The sequence below is a fragment of the Corapipo altera genome, unplaced genomic scaffold (genome assembly GCF_003945725.1).
Source record: "Corapipo altera isolate COAL_440 unplaced genomic scaffold, ASM394572v1 343, whole genome shotgun sequence".
NCBI classification, from domain to species: domain Eukaryota; kingdom Metazoa; phylum Chordata; class Aves; order Passeriformes; family Pipridae; genus Corapipo; species Corapipo altera.
Window position 1 is genome coordinate 6424526 of NW_020884913.1, and position 22954 is coordinate 6447479.

General features: G+C 46.0%; 1 protein-coding gene across 1 annotated transcript in view; it reads right to left on the minus strand.

Moving 5' to 3' along the window:
- UBE2O (ubiquitin conjugating enzyme E2 O) overlaps positions 1-22954 on the minus strand; it is a 62029-nt gene that overhangs the window by 11920 nt on the left and 27155 nt on the right. The window contains exons 2-12 of the mRNA XM_027654453.1: positions 17420-17479; positions 12220-12330; positions 11447-11544; positions 9904-9967; positions 8037-8180; positions 7298-7407; positions 6373-6523; positions 5089-5591; positions 2251-2405; positions 1208-1320; positions 23-148 (exon numbers count right to left, since the gene is read on the minus strand). Coding sequence (XP_027510254.1) covers positions 23-148; positions 1208-1320; positions 2251-2405; positions 5089-5591; positions 6373-6523; positions 7298-7407; positions 8037-8180; positions 9904-9967; positions 11447-11544; positions 12220-12330; positions 17420-17479 — 1635 coding nt within the window. The remainder of the gene's footprint in view (positions 1-22; positions 149-1207; positions 1321-2250; positions 2406-5088; positions 5592-6372; positions 6524-7297; positions 7408-8036; positions 8181-9903; positions 9968-11446; positions 11545-12219; positions 12331-17419; positions 17480-22954) is intronic.

Consider the following 22954-nt stretch of genomic DNA (forward strand, 5'->3'; position numbering starts at 1 on the left):
GCTAACTGTGCCCAGGACCCACCTCGTCTTCCTTAGCCGTGGCTCCATCTGAATTGCCGATCCGGATCACGATGTCAGTCGTGCGGAAGCGAAAGTCCGGATGATCAGCAATGTCATACACACTCACATCCTCCTCCTCCCCGATCAGCTGCACCAGAGACAGAATGATGTGTCAGCCCCAGGATGCTGCACTGACCCCCACAGCACACCTTCAGCACTTCAAAATACTTTGTGTTATATTTTGTCCATTTTCAGCTGCTCCAACAGCCTGGAAGGAGCTGCTCCTGTCCCTTCCTGTCACCTCATCCTTGTAGCATGTCAATCAAGGCACAACAATGAAAGGAAGCAGATATTCTGTCTCATCTGCTCACTTCACCTTTACTTCAGGTTCCACATCACCATGAGGATGAGACATGCAAGCACAGTGTTTTATTCCCTTCCAAACACCCAGATTTCTCAAAGCAGTTTGCTGGGGCCCAAAGGGTCAGAGTTTACTTTTGAAACGATCCAAGGCAACAGGAAGTATATGACAAAAAACTTGTCACTTAATGGGAAACATCTTTCCTTTGATTTCTCCCGGAGGAAGAGAGCTACGAGCTCACAAATAATGAGAAATGGGTAAAGAGGAGCACAACCCCAGGCCAGACTGATGTTCTGCTTCTGGATGAGAAGGGCCCTGCTCAGCTATGACAATAGGGTCCTAGCCTAAGGCAGAAAGCAGAACACCAGTTTTGTTCAAGTCCCCCTCTCATCTCCAGCTGAAGTCTGTCAAGACTCTGGAAAACAGTGTTCCTACAAACCCCAAGAAAAAGGCATTAGGCTGACTATGGGCAATGGCACTTGGCAGAGGCAAGCATGACAACATGCAATAGATTAATCCTCTTTCAGTGAACTAGCAAGGACATGGGGAGGAAAAATTCTTAGAGTGAACTCAAGAAATCAACTGCCCGTGAAAGCTTCAGGAAAAAAAAAAATCTTCATCCATACCAGAGCCTGATGGTTACCACTGGATGTAAACTCTCTGCTTGCTCTTCACTGCCTTGCAGGCATCTATGAATATGAAGTGACATCACTCTAGCTAAGCCTCTCAGTCCCAAAAGCACATTGGCGTTCCCATCCTCAAGGACACACTCCAGTACAGAACTGATTCCCACACTTATTCTGTGTTTATCTGCTTTTCTCTAAGCTGGTTCCAGCAGGCACTCACCTCCACATCATCTCCACTGGATTTCAGCTTGAACCACTTCACCACACAGGTACGGCCGATATGGTCCCCAGACTGCACCACTCCATATAACCCGGGGTCCTGGGAGCTCTGACCTTTGGGTCACAAGGGTGGAGAAGAAAACAGACAAATCAGGCAAAGGAGCACGGGCTTTGCTCAGTGACTGAGGCTGTCAGCTCCCAGGCTCTCATGGCTGATGCCTTCCATTTGTGAATGGCACGAGGAAAAACACTTCTTCCTACACAGTCAAAATTGTTGCCAAACTAGATCGGTAGAGCTGGAGCTGATGGGTAACTTCACTTTCCTCAGACTACGTCCAACCCAGAAGACCAGTCAGAGTATTACTCATGGGAAATGGCCACAAAAAACAGCCTCTCTTTTTGCTAAGCCAGCTTTCCTGCTCCCCAACCCAACAGTATCTTCTACTCCCCACTGTTGAGGGTCTACCCCCACTAGAAATGGAGTTGAGAGCCAGAATATGTGTCACCAGTATTTTATATCCAAAAGTTCTAAGTCTCCTTGAACTTGTGACCTTCACTAGCATCAACAATTCGTTTGGTGAAGAGAAGGGATTCAAGAAGATGCCTCTGGATCCCAAAACACCTCATGAAAAAAAAATGGAAGAGTCATGATAAACCAGTCACACAGAGAAAGCAGCCTGAGGTGAGCTGTTCATTTCTCCCCTCATTCTGTGAGAGAGCTCAGAGCTATTGGCACTTTCAAGGAGAAGGTGGGCCACCCCTGCTCTGCAGAAATACTGAAAATCCTAGCTTGGCTCCTTGGCATTTATTCTTTCCACATCTTGCCTGCTGTGACAGTTCAACTTTGGTATGTAAATAAAGGCTCTCTGCTGCCATTCATGTTAAGTCAGCTGAATCACTGCCACCCCTGGTAGGTGCCCACCTCAAGTGAGCACTAACAGCTACTTAAAAAGAGTGACTGTACACGAGGGGATCCAGACTGAACAATACTTTGCAATTAAAAGCACGTTTGTTCCCCAGGAGCATTGTTTGGACACCCAATACCTCTTTTGTCCACCACGAAATCGCCGGGGCAGAACTCGTTGTTGTCCAGATGATGGACCGGGATGAGCTCGTTGGAGCGGATGTTTGTCTCCACGGTGCCATCCTGCCACATCACGTCAGCTGAAGTCATCGTGGTCACCACTTCCACAGCAACCCTGGGAACACAGAAAGGCAACGAGTTACCAAAGGGAACGTGATGCTGCCAACATCAGGAACCAAGACGGATCTCAGCAACACAAAGGTACATGGATCAGCAAGTCGGGAAAACCCATCTAGGCCCCGTGGAAGCAGCTACACAGCAGGCTTTGTTTTGATGGGTTCTCAATCCCTGCTGCAAGTCTATACTGAAGGAGGACTGACTTTCCAGGGAGCTGATGCTGAGCTCTCTTTTGTTCCTTGTGGAGCTAATTAATATCTACCAGCACCCACTTTCTAGCCCTGGCAGAGGCACAACAGAACATTCAAATACTTTGAGAGTTAAGATCTTCTCCACTGGAGCATCTTCCAGCCTGGCAGCTCTGAGGAGTCTTTGAAGCTAGAAGAGCATGGCACTGGAAAGATAAAGCACCACAGCCCTTCCAGAGAGAACAAACAAAACAAAAAGAAAATAGGGAACACATTGAATACGGGTAAAACAAAAGGATTTTGTTTAAAAAGAGAAAAGTGTCCTTCCCAGCTGTTCAAACACATACATATGTCTCTGGAGCTCAGAAATTAAACCCAAACATGCCACAATGGCCCACATGCTGGTTTTCTGCTGTGGGGCTTCACAGGGATTCTTGAGGAGGCAAAGCACTTGGGGTAAGAGGGACAGAGCTGCAGCCTAGCTGGACAGACTCTTCTCATGAGGTCTCTGCTATTTTCATCTCTCCTACAGCACAGAACAAACCAAATCCCATGCTGACTTTAAATCTCGCCTTTATTTTGTTGGCCAGGCCTTCCAGAATAACACAAGTGCTGGATTTATGTTGGTTTCAAGTCAAACTGTAAAGACAACAATAGGCACACAGCTGTTTGCTCCCAGCCCTGCTTTTATGAATGTCAGAGAAATATTTTTAAGTGGAAATATGAAGTTTCTAGTAGGGCCAGCACTCAATAGCAGAAATTATCAGAGAAGGGTCTGTAACAGGCCAGGTGTGGTGGGTGATATGCCAACAACATGGTTCCTTGGGGGACAGAGCAGCTGAGGGTGGGAGTGGAAAGGCAGGCTAAGCAAGGAAATGACACAGTCCTGTCTGCAGCACAAAAAAATCACGGCTTGACATTAATAGAAATCCCTGTATGTCCTCACTAAAAGATATCCAGCGGTCCGTGTGCTGCCCGGAGAGCTGCAGCAGGTCACCCAATGATGGCAGAGCCACATGCTGAGCTGGCCCCTGCAGTCAGAGCTCCAGGAGCTGACACATCAGATCTGGTGACTAACTGCAGGCAGCCCATCCACCCTGCATTTCTCAGCAGTGCCTGGCAGCACATCTCCGATGGCCTCACCAGCCTCATCAGAATATTCAAACAGCAACGACCCCTCACACTGAGCTGTGACCAGCTGCCACATATGCCCTTGAAAGTGTCAGCTGGAGGCTCACTGTGTTGAAAAAGCCTCTATCTCTTTCTCTGTGACATGGTCATCTCTGCATTTCCTTGTAGGGAGTTGCCCAGATCCAGCACAGGAATCTCTTGGTGGTGCCACAGGGATTTCTCCCCACTGCCTGAATGCTGCAGAGAGCCACCAGGTTCTCTAGCTAAGCTCTCCTTAGCAAAACCTTCAGTAAAACAGAGACACTCTGTGGGGGAGTGAGATGTGAAAAGTGAACCAAGAATCTGTTCCCAGGAACTCTGTCACATACTCCAGTTTTTTAATTTCACTGGAATACTGCTCTGCTGAGCTTTGCGACCTTCACACCTAATTTCTCCAAAACCCACAAGGACTCAAGGAACAGCTCTCCTTACATATAGGCAAAGCTAAAATCCTGCACAAAATGTCAATGAAGTTCATGACATTCTCAAACTACTGGATCCCTTCAATGCTCAAAGTCACTTTCCTGGGAGAATTCTCACATGTTCTCTTGCACCAGCTCATTTCTGATGCAGGATCTGTACATAACTAAGTAGCCCAGGGAAGCAGCAGACAGGCAGGCCAGTTGTCAGATGTCTTTGCATCCCATGAAAACACTTTCAACATTCTCAAGTTAGGTAAAAGGCAAAAGCTGTTGAGATCCAGCTTTATGTAAAAATGGACATATATATGCAATGCTCCCTCCTGCAAGCTACTGAAATTCCTCCAAGGCTCTTGAGGAGTGAGTGCACTTAGTTCACTAAAAAACAGTTAATATTTAAAAGTATGCTGTTGGCAAAAGCTGCAGGTCTCGGTGCAGAGGAGGTAAGGATAACAGATCACCACAGCACACCCCTCAGCCAGCCCAGACCTCCGTGCTGCTCTGGAGACAGCTCTCTAGGATAAGCTGTCCATTCCTAGCACAGTCTATCCTCAGTGTCTCTGCAGAAGCTGCCAATAAGGTAACCAATTAGTGTCATGTTTAAGCTGTATGATCTTTATTCACCTCTTGCCCAGCACAGATATGCTGTCGATGCCCTGAGGCACAGCTGAAGCAGAATAGCATCAGTGTCACGTCACGTGGCCCCCGTTTCATCAGGAGCTGGACTGAGCCCAAGTTGATTCCACACAGGCCACTGCACAGTCATCACAAGATAATTGCTGGTGGTTACTACCAAGTGCTGTCCTAACTCATCCTCCACCTCCACGAGGTGGTGTTTTACATCTGAGAACTTTGATAAGGGAGATTCTGGCAATTATAACGTGCGTTTGGAAATCCAACTCACCTGTCTCCTGGCTTAAACTCTCGTGAAACCTTGGTCTTCTTCTTCTTGTGCTTCCTCTTCAAGTTTTTGATGGAAAGGGGGATGCTTTTCTTGCGGCAAGTGCCGCTGCCGCTCTGGGACGAGGCAGTGGAACTCGCAGAGGAGGTGACAGAGCTCGTGTCGTCAGTGTCATCAGCTGCCTCATCGTCAGCATCCTGCTCCATGGACTGGAGCCGGTAGTCGGACAATCCTTCATCCTTCAGCAGAAAGGGAGGCTGCTGCTGTCGTGCTGCTGTTCCCCCTTTCTCCTTCCCTGTTTCTTCAGGTTGCTCCTCCTTTCCCTCCCCAGGACTCGGTGCATTGTTGGAAGAGTCATCCAGCTCACATTTTGATTCAGGTTTAAGCTCTTCTGATTTTTGGTCAGCAGCTGCAGCAGATTCTTTGTCAGGGGCTTCAGTGGTGCCCTGAGACTCCGGGGAGCAAGACATGATCTTCACTATCTGCTTCTTCAGCAGCCGCCTCACCTGGAGAAAGCAGATGTGGGTCAGAGCCATGCCTGGACACTCAGCAAACTGCCAGCCAGCCTGGGGAATTCTCAGCTTTGTGCAAAGCAGCACCCATGGGCCTCTGCACATTTCACCTGCACCACAGTACTCTGCAAACCAGCATCTCACCACTGCTCTGCTCTGCAGCAGCACTCACTAGTCCAAGGAAAGTGAGCTTTGCTCCTTAAGGTTATTTTAAGCGTGTTTTGAACTGTTTTGTTATGGAAGGTCACAAGAGGATGCATAAGTTAATCTGTGTAACAGACACAGCTATGCAGGGAGGTCACCATCCACACTGGTGATATCCTGTTATTCTAGAACACCGTGGCTCTGCAGCCACGTACAAACCATAGCATGACTCACTTGGCCTAGCAAGCAAAGACAACTTTCTTGTCTCACTGTAGCAAGGATTTAACTGAACAGTTCAGCTCCATGAGAAACCTGAGGTCATGCTAAATGAAAAGGATATGTTTTTAAGTCCAGGCTGTCAGAGCACACCCTGACCCCTTCAAGGTGACACCTCTGTGCACAAGGTCCTGTTCATGTTCCCTCACTGTGTTAGCTGCATGCTTCACCCAGTGCAGTCAGACTGCTCTACAAGGTGACTTCCCTGCTGGCAACAACAGGCCATTACTCTTTACAACCATTTCAGGAGTCACATTTCAGACCACATGACTACCAGGAAGATCTCTGCTTTAAAAGCCACAGTGACCAGAAATGGTTAGAGAAGTCAACGCCTCCCCTCCACCCCTCAACTCACCTTTTTGGCAACTGATCCTTCACCCAGCACACAGTTCCTCTCAGGGCATTCACAGGTGATTTTTGCAGGTTCCACTTTGTCCGGGAACACATAGAGGCACCTTTCCCCAAGCTGCCTTTGGGCATGGTCAAAGCACCCCAGACGCTTCACCCTGTCAAAACAGAAGGACAGCCATGAACAGAGAGTAAAACAGAACAGAAGCCAGCAGTGATCAGGGCCTTCACAAGGCTGGCGTGATCTCAGGCTGACAGCGCTTCTTCTGGGGCAGCAGAACACCACACCAAATCATTTCCAGACACACAATTCTAAAGCAGGAGTGGGAATCTCACCAGGGACTGGGTGGGACACTAGTCACTCCCCTCCCTCCAGCTCCCCATCCCAGAGAGAGCTGCCAAGAGACATTTGGGGTTTTTTTGCTGTCATTCAAGAGCTGCTCTCCTCCAGCACATGAGCTCCAGGCAGGACCCACTGCACTGTGCTACTGCTCATCTGACCTTTCTTTTGAGCTTGTGCAGCTTATTCTGGCAGCTGCAGCCTGCAGAGGGCACCAGTTGCTGCCTCAGCACCAGCGTGGTCGGAGCTCCACACCTGAGCTCCACACCTGAAACCCTGGGTTAGGAGATGCAGTCTGCTCCAGGCAGGAGGGAAGGGACAGACACCACTTTCCTCTATGCACTTCTCAGCTGGAGAGTACTTGGAGGGGATTGGTAGGACACCAGCCCTTGTGCTAGTAACTCAAAGTGTCTGCTAAACTAATTTGGAAGTTATTCTCTCAGTTTTGAAGCTCTGGAATGTGCAGGCATACAACAAGGTTAACCCACTGGAAACAGCAGCATTGTGTCTAATCAGTTGGTAGGCATATCACCCTTAGTCTGTGCAGGTCCTGGGTGCTGGGAGTGGAAAGGGGTTTTCAAGGGAATCTCACCTGGACAGCTTATCCTGGCTGATTATGGAAGGAGGAGGGCTCACACTGTCAGTACCTCCAGGACAGAAGCTTTTAGTGATCCAAGTGACCTTTAGCTCTACCACCTGTACCTACAGTGCAAAGACAGAAACGGCAATTTCATATTTCAGAGGCCTTCCTAGACCAGTGTCTCAGATCTGAATGCTTACACACAGGAAGGCTGCAAACCAGCTTTTATCATTTAAGATGGCCAAGTGCAGTTTCACCACATCCAGGACCACTACAGTGTTCCCATACCATGGCTGCTGGCCACACGAGAGCTTCTACAGCTTTTAGCTCCAAGAAAAGGCTTGGGAAAGAAGCTACAGTACATACAGATCAGCAGTCCAATGTCACAAAGAGACATGCTAATGGACTTGGAGCTGCTCCCTCTTTCAGCAGTCAGCAATATTTCTCCTTTTTGGACAGCATGCAACACTAAGTTTCAATAGAAGATGTGCCTCTACTACCCTAATGATCAGCAGTACTGGTCTCCAAATGCACTGGCACACTGTCACCTTACAGGGACCCTTGGTAGGAAAAGCCAAACCACACGCAAAAGTCTTGTCAGTCCACAATGAGAAATTTGTCACCTCAGGACACCACAGCCACAGTGCACTTGTTCTTGGGAGGTTACCATGGCAAGCTGACTCTGCTCCAAACAGCCAGCCAGGACCATGCTGTGCAGAAGGTGGACATGTGTCAGGCTGTCAGTCCTTACCTCTTCCACCACCACTCTGAACTTGCTCTTTGTGCTCAGAACAGGTTTCACACCCGAGAGCCACTGCACGCTGGAGAAGACTTTGGAAGGCCCGATGAGGACTTGCCCAGGATAAAAGCCATATGAATCATCAAAGAAGAGACCCTGTGGGGGGAAAGGGAGGAGGAAAAAACAACATAAAGGACTCAATATTCCAGCATTTCTCTCCTTTGTGATCAGTAAGATTAATCATAAAGGTAAAGTCTGCAAGATGCCCATCTCCTAAAGCTCGTTCTCTCCTGAAGTCAGCCCAGCAGTTCCTATAGCAACTCACTCTGTCACACATCCAAATGGGACTATGACTTGCTGGGGGAGAAGCAAAGGTATTTGCAAGGAACAAAAGATGCATATTTCCACACAAAGGTTCTCAGTAATAAGGTAGCCAAGGTAGGCTGAGTCCTGGGCAAGGACATCCATCTCTTTTCCATGCTCTAATTCAAGCACCTACAGCTTTCAGGGCCAGAGGATGTTTGCCTTCGCTCCTCTGCTTGTCAAATTAAGTGTGTAAGTATTATTCCTGTCTTAGGTGGATTAGTTAATATGACAAGTTCTTTGAAAACAAAACAGGACAGTAAACACAACAATTGCTTTTCTAGAGTTCCTTCCCACTGCTATTCAGATTCAGAGTGTGGGGGCGGACAGAGCAGTTTATGGTAGATAAAATACTGAGCACAAAACTGTATCAAGTCTTGTAATTTGTCAGAAAGGATAAGAGCAGTGTGACAAGATCTAAGTCAGGGAAGTATCTAACACAAAGCAATTCTGAGCACAGGATCAAGAGTAACACTGGAGACAACTCATGTTTCAGACCAAACCACAAGTCCCCAGAGGACTATGTACATTTTAAAGGCAGCCTGACTCGAAACAAGCCATCTCAAAATTGGGTAACCAGAAGCTGAATGTTGCCACAACATCTATTTAGCAAGCAGAAGACATACTGCACAACTCAAAGTAGCAGAGATGAAGGTACCGGAGAATATCGAGCGACAGACCACTCCTTTTCTGTACAGAACAAGAAAACCACAACAGCACATCCTATTGAACTGATATTCCATTTACTGTTCGAGAAACAGGCATCAAATTTTAGCAGAAGTGCAGTTTTAGATCAAAGGGATCTTTGCTTTGAAGGCTGGGAAGGATAAGAGCTGACTGCATTGTTAGTTCCTAAGAATTATGCACCCTCCTCTGTCAACTCCCACCGCTGCTCCCAACACAGCCAGGCCCTACTGATGTCCTTTGGAAGAACAAGTTAGCTGTCATCAGCCTTAGAAGGCGAGAGAGGTTAGATCCCATCACACAAAGTGTGTTTTACCCAAAAGCCAGCAAAACCTTCCCTGCCATTGTGATTTGGAAAATGCCAGTATGGTGGCAGGTCTCCATTCAGAGAATGCCATGGACTGACTACAACAGACAGTATTTTATGTGACCTGGGAACACACCTGTTAAACAAAATGCCTTTTTCCAGAAGAACAGTTTTGAAAGCAGTAAATGGAGTAAGAGTCTTTTGAAGTATGTGCTGATAGAACAAGCAGTGAGTGAACTGCCTTGACACCAACAATCTGACAGCAGGTTATACAAGCTGTTTACAAAGAAAGCAGCTGGATGTATTAATTGTAATACCCCTTCAAAACCTGCTCATTACTAACATTACCTTTAAACTATATCCTGTTACTCTTACTTCAAGTGAAGATTAAGTGAAGTTTTTTTCAGTTGTTTAATTTTTAGGATTAATAAATGCCTATGAATTTTGCCTCCTCCCTCCCTCCTGCATAAAAAGTTTAGAAGACAAAGTTGATCAAGAAGACTCTCAGGAGAGCCAGGAGCTCACCGAGTCACTGACGTGAGGACAGACGTCATACAGCTTGGCTCCATCTTCTGTGCTCATGGAACACCTGGAAAGCAGACAAGAGACACACAGTCACATTTCCAGAGCCATCCTCCTCAAAAGCAAAATGCACCCAAGGATCTGCCACTGCCTGAGCAAGTCTGCCCATACACCCAGTGGTGTATCACTAAGCTTTTGTGGTCCAGAGCAAAAACTAGCTATAGACAAACTATAAAAGCACTAAAGGTACCTAAAGGTCCCATTTGGCATGAAAAAACCCCCAAACTAATGACAGGCAGGGTGCTGGCAAGATCTGTCTGCTGCAAATTTGTTAGTCACACCACGCTGGAACCTAAAGGCAATTTGGGTATACTTATTTCAGTAATAGCTTCATTTCCAGAGTGAGTTCTGGTGGGATTTCAAAGGATTCATTAGAAAGAGATTTTGCAAACAGTTACCTCATTTTACACAGCTATGCAGGAGCTGGTAACAGATTCCAAGCAAGGTTTTAAACTGCACCAATAACTTGCAGGCATTACAGAGAGAGACGTGTGGTTATTTTTCACTCCCAGTTTAACACACGTAAGAGCCTTCCAGCCTGTGTTAACTGAACACTAAAACAATCAAACTCACAGATGCATCCACCAATCATCTGCTACAGCTCTTGCATTACTCACTTCTCTTAGAGCTGGCTGCAGGACTGTGATTTGATTGCTGTTTTTTAAACATCAATGTCAACACTCAATTTACAAGACAGATGGGCTATTCCCCAGCTGCCAGGCCCATATGCCTCTTGGCCCTCCACTGGTTCCTTCCTTCCCTTGCATCAATAAAAAGTTTGTTGGACAAAACAGGCCTCACTAACAGAGTGAATGTAGTGAATTCCTAAGGGTTAGCACACAAGGAACTGTCCAACATGCACAAGGAGGAGAATTTGGATCCTTCTGCTGGCTATGCAGAAATAAGTTCACCAGATATTTCTTTCAAAATCTCTGGTTAAATCTCTCTCTAGAGATATGAATTTGGATTATGTCTTCATTAGAAAAAAATCCTAATACAGTTGCAAATAACAGGGAAAAAGCAAAGCTGTTCAGTCTTGGGCTGGTTTTTCATTTTTGATTATAAACCACCAGCCTGCAAGTTTCCACACTTTCATAGACCCTTTTTTAAGGTAAGAATTCTCTTTGCATCTCAGTGAAATTATGCTCTCCCACTGAGAGAAGGTCTGGAATAACCACTCATCTTAAATGGTTACTTCTGCAGAGGAGAAGCACAGTTTAAAGACCAATGTGCTTTAGTTCTGGAGCAGTGATCTGCTGGAATTGAACAAAACTGTCACCTCTCAGAGAACACTGTTTATAGAGGGTGACCAACGAATCTCAATGTTTTCAGAGAAAGATGTATTCTGTTACTCTACATCCAATGATTATGCAAACAGATAAGTTATCAGCATATGAATAAAGCCCAGGCTGCTTCTAGATCTCATAAAACAGATCAGGATTGTGAAAGCCAGGGGGACAGCCTTACACAGAAATGAGAGAAGTACCTGGCTCCATTGGACAGCTTGAGGATGACCTGGTTCTTCAAATCATAGACCTTGCCCAGCCAGCAGTCATAGGCTATGTAGTCACCATACATGAAAGGCTGGGATGAAAACAGGAAACAAAACCCTATAAATATCAACCCTTGTACTTGGAGCTAATTTTTATCACTGAGACTAATTTTCCATCCCAGAGGAGCTCATATCCCACTGTCTTCCCACAGGCTACAAATTCAGAAGGGTTGTGACACTCCTGCTCTTCACTCCCAAATTACCTTTATTTCAGAGGAAAAAGAATGATGAAATCCTATTCCACCTGGTCTCTGGAAATCACCTACCCACTCAAGAGAAAACCAAATATGTTTGAGACTGTTCCAGCTTAACAGAAAGATGCTGGACTCATCTCAGCATTTTTATAGCCTGTTTAAGCAGTAATGATACTGCAGCTCAGCAGCTCTGGGCCACTGCCACGGGCTGCCCCAGTCAGGTTGTCACACCAGCCCATCTCAGCACAGGAGTTCTCACACAATTTAATGCCAGTCCAGCCCTTCAACACAATTTGGTCTCAGCAATGTGATCAGAAACACAGAACAGATGGAGAAATGAGAAGATGCTTCACCATCTTCTTCCAGGGAGGATGCTTGCAGCAAATTTAAAATAAAACCAAACTGCAGATGCACAATATGGATGCTTTGCCTTCAAGAGTGACTTCAAGTACAGCAGCATCCCTCCAAATCACCCAGATCTGGCTCCCACATGTACTTTGGCTGCGTTCTCACCCAGATATGTTGCAGGTCTTTGCTGTTGACAGGGTAAAGGATGCAGTTGGTTCCTACCAGCTTCACAGCACACTCTATGTTGACATCAATTACAGTTCCACATTGACTATCCTAAAAACACAAAAGAGAAAAAGGGTTTATCATCAAGGGGAGGTCCTACATACACAGGTACAGGTACAAGTCATAAATGCAGAGACAAGTAAATTTTAAGGCTAAACTCCCTCTTTACCCTTCAGACCTTGTTCTGCAGAGGCATTTCACATGACACTGAGACAGCTCTGAAAGTGAGTTCACTTTTACAGACCTGTACTGTTTTATTCCCAGTTAGAATCTGCAATGGCTGTCAAAGCAGGAGTACAGACACTCCTGTATCTGGTCAAATAAGACCACACTATGTCAGGTGATGAGTATTTACTGCCTTTAAAATCTGCCTGGCTCCTTGGTCTGTTCCTGATCTCTGCAGCTCCACAGGACCATCCTTGAGTCAGCAAAGGCAGTGGTAGATCAGGAACAAAAAAAAATTCTTGAAAGCTACTGTGACTTTATCTCATATAATTTTGCAGGAGGTTATAAACGGTCTTCATTTTCTGCCCTACTGAAAAAGTATAAATCTGGCACCTTTAGTGAGATTTCAAGGTTTCAGACAGATCATTTACAGTTGGCCCAATTAAGAGATGGTCTGTCATTATCTCCCTCACTTTTTATAAAAGTTTTAATCTTTTTTGTCCCCAGGAAAATAATGCATGCTGTCAGGAGCCTTCTGGGGATAGCTTGGCAGGCAGCACACGATGTGAACACTGCCCACATATGGTGGGGGCCTGCAAGGAAGGGCTGTTAACCCAAACTCTCACACACAGCAGCTGCCCCGGCCTCCTGACAGCTGGGACAATCGATATTCTTATTTATTAAAGACCACAAGTCCATTATAAAAGCTCACTGACGGCCAGCATGACAAATGCCCTGAGATCAGCAACTTCTGAAGCTGTCCTTATCCCAAACATCAAGGTCTCTGCTCCAGCAGGACTTGAGCACAACACCCAAAGGGCTTATACCCTGTGAGAAGTGGATTTGTTTGCTCAGCCCACTTATAAACATGCTGCTCTTTGTAGCACATGAAATGTTTACTCAAGGCTTTCACTCAGAGCCCTGGGCAGCCCCTGTGGGACTTCAGGAGTTTGCTGGTGCTCAACTCATTCAGTCTCATCTTGAGGACTGGTAGAGCAAAGATACACCACGGTCCAGGATAATTCCTGGACAGACTGTTCAGCCCTTTTGGTTGCCTTGCTTTCCACCTGCCTGCTGCGAATCCTCTCCTCACACCACACCAGCCCTGTGCTCCACAGCCCCTGCTCCCGAGGCAGCAGTGATGAGGAGAGTGGGAGCTGCCCCACATAGAGCCCATCCAGAGCTGTGCCAGCACAGCCAGGAGGGCTGGGAGAGCCAGGCTGGCAGACCCCAAACCAGCAGGGGCTCATTCCCTCCAGTTGCTCCACATTTCTTTCCAGAAAGGCTGGGAAGTAAAGGGAGCCTTTCTCAGCTACAGCTCCACAATGACAGGCCATAGTTGAGCCTAAGGCAGCCTGCTGCCAACACAGGCTGCCAGGGAAGGGCCCTGCAGAGCTGTACCTTAACTTTCACCTGAAAAGGGCTGGCCACAACTACCTCAGGTTCACAACAACTGCTGCCAGAATGATTTGAGCTATAGGATGAGTGAAGCCTGCTCAGGAGTGGCACATGCTCAACACACCCACAGCTTCTGCAGGCTACAGCACAGCCACCTGCCCTGCCTTTCCTCCAGACTGAGCTAAATTAAGTATGCCCAGTCCACCCTCCGCTGGTGCTTTTACAGTTCAGGCCCTGTGTTTTAGATTGCTTAGTAATCAGAACTAAAAAACCCCCAAGAAACAAATTTTTTGCCCTAACACTGCACATCTCAGAATTATTTTTTCCTTTATCAGCAGCCAACATGACAGCAGCTCTGAGACATGGTACAATCCAACACCTGTGCTGTTTGTGGATCATCTTCTCTCTCAGCCTAAACTCCCTCTTTTATGGATGGTGAAAGAATAACAAGCAATAAAATCAGGACTGATGTACACCAACACCCCCTGCCCATTCTCTGAGTGAGTTTCCCCATGGAAAAGGCACCTGTACAACCCTAAAGTTAGCCTCCCACCTAACACACTTGGGTGTTATTAATCACGGGCAACAGCACCAGGTTTAGCTCAGCTTGCTCCTCCTTCCAGTTGTAAAATGCTTGAGCAAGGGTAGAGCCCTGTCTGTGGTTAAAAAAGCAGAGATCAATGTATGAGCAGGCCCTGGAGCTACAGGGCTGTTGAGTTACAGCTCTCTTCCCTCACCTAGCACTGAATCTGCCTTTATTATGAGTTTATTTATTTCACTGTCACATGAAACCTTAGCCTGTGACAGGGGAGGCAGATTTGCAGGCTGAGGGGTTCTGCTGAATCACTCTGGGATTATAGCAGTGCTCAGCAATGCAGTCCCAGAGAGACACCGCCAACTCATCTCATCCTCCGGTCTACAGCCGGGACACAGCTCTGCACCAGCCTGCTCAAACACACCCACCCTTTCACTAGATGATCCCATCAAAGGAGGGGCCAAATGAAACGAGCTGACATTTCACAATTCTGTTACAAAAAACAATTTCTATCAACCCCGAGAGCAGAACTGGAAAAGGGAGGTGACTGAACTGCATTAGGAGAGCTGATGGGTTCAAGCCCCACTCACTCCAGAACTAAATGCATTCCCTAGACCTTCCTCCTGCTTCTCCTGGTACCCCAACAGTATGTACCACACTGGAGATACTGTGTATTTAAGCAGTAGATGGATTCCTTCCCCATCAGAGACAAGGCCTTAAGGCAGACTAGCAAAATCTCATCTAAGAGCAGCATCTCTGCAAGCACAGGCTTCAGTCTCACATCTTCTACCTCCCATCCTTCTACTCTTTCCCTCACTACTCTCTTTTCTAGTAAGAGGATCTTCACTCCACCCTTATTCCTTCATTTAAAAGGGACAGCATAGCCCAGCATCCTTTGAGGCAACAAAATCCAGGTATCTGACAGATTACAGACCTACTTCTAATCTTTCCCCCAAATTAGCTATCACCTGGAAAAATGAACACCACCACTTTTACTGCTTCTCATTCAGCTGCATTAGACTTAGAGGCCCGAGTGCATTCAGTGAAAATGATCTCATTTTATGCATTTCCCCCTGAAGCAGTCTTTCCCCACACTCAGTGCTTGATGAGAAGGACATGAATTTGAGTCAGCTCTCCTCTCTTGAGGAACAGAGGATTTCGAGTCCTTCCCGCTCAAGGTTAAAAACGAGCCCTAAGAGAGTATGGTGAATACAGAATAAGTTCCACATTGTGCATTTGCCAGGCCAACTGGTGCAGGGCAACCATCCCACATCCTGAATTTGGCACGCTGACACTTGCAGGTTTTCTATTCTAAATGCTGCTGTAATTTTTGGAATATATCTGGTTAGCAAGTGAAGGTTTTCTTTGGGATAAAAGGAGTTTACTGTTTAATTTACCATTGACATTTAAAACATTTGAGAAGATGAAGTATAAGGCATCTTCAGACTTGTTATGTTTTTTCATAGAAGGAAGAAGTTGAGTTATAACCTCACCATTCCATCAATAAAAAAAAAAAAAAAAAAGAAGTTATGGGCCACTGGTACAAATGGTCAAGCAAATACCATTATTTAAACATGCAAACAGACAATAAATGAGTGTGCAAGACAACTGCTGGGTATGTATCTACCAAAACACATGCAGCAAGCCTGGGGAGCCAATTTCTGCTCAAATGAGTATGGAAATTGCAAACAAAAGCAGCACATCCATGTTTGCCAACAGGAGAACAACCTGCTGTCCTGAAAGCTTAAAATGACTTTAAAAAGCACTGGAGAACAAACAGTTGAGAGACAGGACTCAAAGTATCCCTCTGAGCAAGAAGAATATATTGCAGACTCCAGCTGTGCCAGGTACAACAGTGTGAACAGCTGATATTTCCATTTTCTACCTGTTCATTGTTTTGGATTGAAATACTGCAGTTTTAGTAAGGTATGTAGACTCCAATTTTCCATTTCAAACAACCATTAAGTTTCCTAAGGAAATATTTTGTTTCAGAAAGTTTCAAATTACCCTTCAAATTCTTCCTTCCCTTTTTTCACTCCCTGAAATATTCTGCGAAAAAGGGGTGGGTTTATTTTTATTAATTGAGAAAAAAAAGACTTTAATAAAGAAAAAAAAAACAAGCCACCCAAGTTCAGAGAATGGCCTTCCCCACCCCTGCACCAAGTTGCACACCATGTGGTGCCACTGCAGCAGTTAGTGGCCAGCTGCCTCCTTCATCACAGCCTTGGTAGCCACATTGCTGGAAGTAAGTCAAGAGAAGAGAGGCAAGCACATGGCAGCCCATATGGCTCGGGGTTATAGGTTAGCTGGGAGCCACAGCAAGGAACTGCCAACCCAGCTCAGCCCCTAAAGAGAGCACATCCCATCTGATAATCCACACTCAACAATCTCCCCAGCATTTCCTACACAAAACCCAAATCCACACATCTCTGATAAGCATAACTGCTGCACAACTGGAACAGAGTGACTGGGACATAGAATAATATCTATAAAGAGGAAAAGGAATGATTATCAGCTGCTGATTAAGAACCAGTTTGCTTTCTGTCAACCTAGCTGTGTTGGATGCTCCAGCAGTGTTGGGATTTGCTGTATTTCTGGGAGAAACTGGACAAGATGCTGCTCACTGCAAATTGAGAGGTTTCTCTGAAAATATTCCCTCCAAATTCTCTACCAGAGCACACCAAAAGGCAAAGGCAAGCAGTGGTACAGGGATTTGCCTCCACTCCAGTCTGTTAGTCAGAGAGAGCAGGTCCACAGACCCCACATCTCAGAATGGACTAATTTAAAACTTTAAGGATGGCAGGATAATCAGGCTTCTTGTCTCATTCCCTGACCATTACTAGGCTTGCTTGCCCAGGAGACCTCTGCAGCAGCCTTAGCAGCACTTCATTTTCACTGGATGCAGCTAGGTCTATCCAGCACTCTAAAAATAGAACATGCTCAAAGCATTACTGTTCAGCTCCATTCAGGCAATTTGGCAAGTCCTAGAAATCCATGCAACAGTATCACAATCAAAAAGGGGCAAAGGAAAAAAGCACTTACGCTGGAGCTCATGTGTCTGACCACATCTCGAGGGACCACAGAGCGATCTTCAAGCTTCAGCTAAGGAGAGAGACAGAGAGAGACTGACTTTAGTGACCCCAGATGATTCTTAGTCAGAAATAACATGAGAATATACAAATAACATGACAAATATAAATGCACAGTGTCCCAACCCTCTGGACTGAGGAGGTTTTCAGCAGAGGATGCCAAGGCACTTCCATACACAGAGTAAACTCCCTTGGCACATTCACGAAATCCAGTTGACAGATCTGAAATACAGCAACCAGGTGATCCATCCACGACTGTGCTCTAAGTCAGCAGATACCTAAAAAGTGTGCAGACATTGACTCATTCTTCACCTCAAGTCTCCCTCTCCCCCCTTCCTCCATCTGCACAACGCATTATTTCCTGCCCACATCCAGTCTATGTACTAGAGAAGACAGAAGACACATGAAGGAGCACATCACACCACAGTTCTGTCTCACCCCACACGCTTTTCACCCAAGATACCCCCAAATATCTGTGGAAATCCTGTCTGGTTTGGAACATTTTAACCAAGGTAAGGTACTGTACAGTGAGAAGTCTTAGCTGGCAGGGGAATAGGTGACAAATTCACTGCAGCAAGCACTTGCCTTGAAAAAAATAAGGAAAAGAAATGGCTGCTGCTGCACTTAAAAGCTCTCGGGTCCACGCAGGTAACACAAAACATCAATAAGAGCATGGATAAAGTCAAAGCACTGCTCGTTCCAGCTCCTGCTAAAGCACTTGTTGGCAAAGAGCTCATGCTGGCAATAAAAGATGTGGCTGGACCATCCTTATATACTCTACATGAGCTCACGCAGAGCTGTGGGCACCAGGAGTCGTTACTGGAAAGGGAAGTATCACTTGATGAATCTCCAGTGATTAACCAAGTGATGTCCTTCCAAAAGTGGCCCTTCATCCAGCTATTTCAGCTATCTCAATGACTACTTGAAAGCTATTTCATTACTGTTTTCAACAAGCTCAAACCTACAAACTGCAGTTGCAGTCCAATACACTAAAACACTACAAGAGGTGTAACGTCCCCAGGGTACTAACAGGGAGGCCACAAGACTGAACTCCAATTTCAGGCTTGCTCAGCCTCCCAGTAACTCAGCTAAAATTTCCTGCTGTTGAACAGGGAGAAATCTCATCTGCATTTCAGTGGTCAAGATGATATTTGCATTGGTACCTCACTCTGAGTGAGCCCTGCAGACACACTGATTACACACCACGTGAACTCAGCATCAGGGACAGAGGCTCCTTCACATCTCACTTTCAGAGCCCACCTCTTCACTACTGCTGCATTTGTGGCTTTGCCTTGTTCATCCCAAGCCCTAAATCCACTGTGCTTTGTCAGCATTTCATCCTACCCCACTCCCTGGCTTACAGCCTGCTTTACTAAACTAGGCATAAATCTAGAATCCAAGGACAGGATCCGGAATCAAACCAAAGTACCTGAATATTTATCATCTTCTTGATTGTGTGTTTCAGTAAGAGGGGAAGAAAGCCAGCCAGGCTTTTAGACCCAACTTCTGGAGTCAGAACCACACTGGAGTGGGAAACCTGAAGCCCACAGTCCATTTCCAGACTGCTGAAGTGATTTCATTGCCTCCCACATCCTATGGGGTATATAGATAGACATCATTTTTTATACAGTTTTCTAAAATTATTTGTTAAAGTAAGTACTCCACAGGCAGCCTCTTAACATCCAGAGTTAGCCTGCAACATTCACATTCCAGTAAGTATTCAAGCATGAGCAGCAGTTTGGGTTTTGTAACTGAAGTTCTCTCACTGCAGAGCTCCAAGTGTATGATGATACTTTCAACATGCATTAGGGCTTAAACTGATGAATTATGTTTCAACATATCACTGAGCCACAGTGCTCCATTCCCTATGATACAGCATCTGAAGAACCCAGACTATCAAGATGATCTGATGCTACCCAGCAGCAATATCTGTGTTTTAGTCAACACTGGTAAATCAGAAGTTGTAAATGAGTAGCATTCCCATTTTGTGATCCTTCCTCAAGAATATCATCACACAAATACTTCCCAAGGCAAGACATAAAACCTTCTCAGTATAGACTATATTTAAACTATTTTCAGGTCTCTCTTAAGGCAGCACAACTATTTTCAGCTTCATGTGCCAGACCCACCTGCCTCAGTTACTAAGATAAGCAAGCCAAGGAGTAGGCAGAATGCCAGCATAAACAATAAATACTTCACAGGTCTGTCACTGAACAAAGACTGTGAAAACCCCCAAGAAACCCAACTAGAGGAAGCTGGAATAAACAACAGTTCAGTCATTACTCCTCTCCTCTGTTATACCCAGAGCAATTCAATCAGTGATGGACAGACAACCCCCTCCCTCAGCAGTGAGGGAACTCTGTTGGAAAAGCACGTTTAAAACAGGTCCTCACAGCTCAGTTGCTGTATTTACCTCTGTGGAAGTCAGGACTAACACGACTGGTTTTATGCTCCACATGCACTGCAGGAACAGCCCAAAAACTGAGAAATACAAGTTTCCCAGAGATGCCCTCAGGAGTCCTACACTCCCGTATGCCAAGCTGGGCTCAGTACCCTCCTCAAATGCAGGATGTGTTTTGTGCTGCCTTTTTAGAAAATAAGTTCACTATTATCTACGTTAAATCAGATAAACCAAAGACATTCATTCCTGCACACACATTTCATGCAGGTGAAAAGGGATAACACCTACCCACCCAATCTGGGGTCAGTTCTGTTCCTCGGTGCCTCAGCTGCAGAAAGAAGTGGCAGAATAGCTCTGGCCCCTGATTATTTCCTTCCTAATTCAGATGTTCTCTTGGTGCTCAGCACTGAATCAGTGCCTGAGTTCCACAGCAAATCTACTCATCAAAAGCTGCAATCTGGAAAACATCTGATACTTCACCAGGGTTGATGATGCTCTCAAACCACACACAGCAGGAGGGCTACACAAATTCTGATTTTTTGCACAGAGAACAAGCACCAACAGGAGCATGTCCCCTTCTAAGCTGAGTCATCTCACCTCAAATTCATAAGGGAGCCATCACAGCTCGCACCTGGAACTGGGCAGAGTGGGAGAGGACAGACATTTCTGCTGAGCATTAACTCAGGAAGTCTTGGGAACTTTCTGCTTCAAATCCTTTGCCTAATTTCTTATCACCAACTTGTCATTTGAAGCAAAATCTTTTGTAGGTTGGGTTTTTTGTTTCTTTAAATTAACAGCAGAGGTTGAGAGGAATGTCTGTGACAGAAAACTGGATCCTCGCTTTAACAAACAATTTGGCAGTGAGGTGTAAACAGCAGGGGTGGGCTGAACTCCCCCTGTAACTCTCTGGGTTTAACCTCTGAACTCCATAAAACAAATGGGAGACACAAGGCAAATTTTCCTCTCCAGCAACCAGTGTCACCATCCACCCAGATGTTTTATCCAACAAAGGACAACGCACTCACTGCCAGCACATCCCTTCCTTTCCTATTCCCACACAGTTTCTTTTCTGCACGGGGTTGAAGTCTTGACATTTTACATTAGGAGAAATAAAAGGTAATTCTGCCTGCAAATAGTATTTTGGTTTTGCTCCAAGTAGGCAATGTTGTCACAGGAGGTAATTATAGATAAGCCATCCCCTGCTCCAAACATCCCAAGAACAGAAGCTGGGGACAAGTTTAAACACAGAAGGGAACCCAAATGCATCGACACACAGTCCCTGGTTGTTCAGTGTCAAACATGGACACACTTTTTGCACAGGTTCCCTCACCTGCCTTCAGAGGAGCTGACTATGCTGTGTTGCAAATTTAACCCACACCTGGACATCAGGAAGGACAGGAGACCTTGGCACTGGGACTCATCACCACCCAAGGCTGAGCTTCAGACCACAGGTCCTTATCTTCCACTCCCAGCTACACATGGATTTGGGAGCACACCTTTCACCTGGATCAGCCATGGCTTTACAGCTGCATTTCTGCTCAGCTGCCCGTCAATAGAGTCCACCTTGGCTCTGGAATAGGACACCTGATCCAGTACAAAACTTGCCAATGGCAACTCAAATTGGTAAAGTTCACGCTTGGTCAGAGCTGTCTCAGATGTCTGGGGCACAAGTGCTCTGAGGAGCAGCTGAGGGAGCTGAGGAGGCTCAGGGGGGATCTTATCCCTCTCAACTATCTGAAAGGAGTTTGTAATAAGTGGGGGGGCCAGTCTCTTCTCCTGAGCAACAACTGGCAGGACAAGAGGAAACGGCCTCACATTATGCCAGAGGCTTAGACTGGGTATTAGGAAAAAATTCTTCACCAAAAGGGCTGTCAAGCATTGGAACAGGCTGCTCAGGGCAGTGGTGGAGTCCCCATCCCTGCAGGGATTTAAAAGGTGTGCAGATGTGGCACTGCACTTGACTTTGACTAGCACAGAGCTGACACCACTACTCAGTTTGCACTACTTGTCCATCCTGCACCTCCCAGCACTCCCTTCATACTTATCTTGTGTAACTGATCTAATTTAAACCACTTTTTCCTAGACTCTGCTCCTACATTTAGTAAGCAAAAAAGTAAAAAAGAAATTACTTGCAGTTTTATAAATGTTGTTTTGTAATAGGGATGGTGAGTTCTTATCCAAAATGCCTTTTGGATGTATTACTATTTTGTGGCCTCCTTTTTAGTCAAGCCAAGGTTTTATTCACAGAAAACCTATCACATTCATCTTTTCGTTACAATGGACAAATGTGATGGAGGAGAGATGAACTAGATATCCCTTTTCTGTCCAACATTAACAGTTAGGATTTTAGACTCACACATATTGAGGTTTTTTTAAACTGCACTGGAAAGTGCTCCTGGCAAGTCAGTGTCCAAATCTGTTCTGGAGTTAAGAATTTATATCCTCCCTGGGACATCCCTCAAGATCATCAACTCTGACTGCCAGTGTCCTACAACCCCCATATTAGTGTTTTTGTTTTGAAGGGACAGCACCTACGTGGTAGCTTGGAAGTTGCCATGGAAACTTGTAACATCAGTGCTCACAAGATAAAGAAAAACCACAGGAAAAGCAGCTACTGCAGCAACAGGTAACAAGGCATTGACGAGCTCTCCAAACCCCAGGACACACCTCAGAACCAGTTAAAGCTAAATCCAAGGGCCTGGTGCTGGGAAAAGATACCACCTTGCTTAATTCAGCTGCCAGACAGGCTCCTCATGGGCATTTTGAATGACCTGGCCAGCGCCTCAGCACCTCAGGTGCCACCTGAAGCAGGACATGATGTGCCATATTTCCCATCCTGGTTTCTAAACCTGACAGCAATTGGGTCCTTCTCTGCAATGGTGAAGCTGTGACTTGGAAAACTACACCAGACAGCACTGGTTTGTGACTGAGATCGCTGCAGGGCTCTTACTGGAGGTTGAGGGAAACTTCCTCACTACGTGCAGCAGCTCCTGGACACCATCAGCTCCAGTCTCAGGCACTAAGAGAAGACAAAGCAGCTCCACAGCAGCTGTGGGACGGATGCTCTTGGAAGTGGACAGGAGGGAG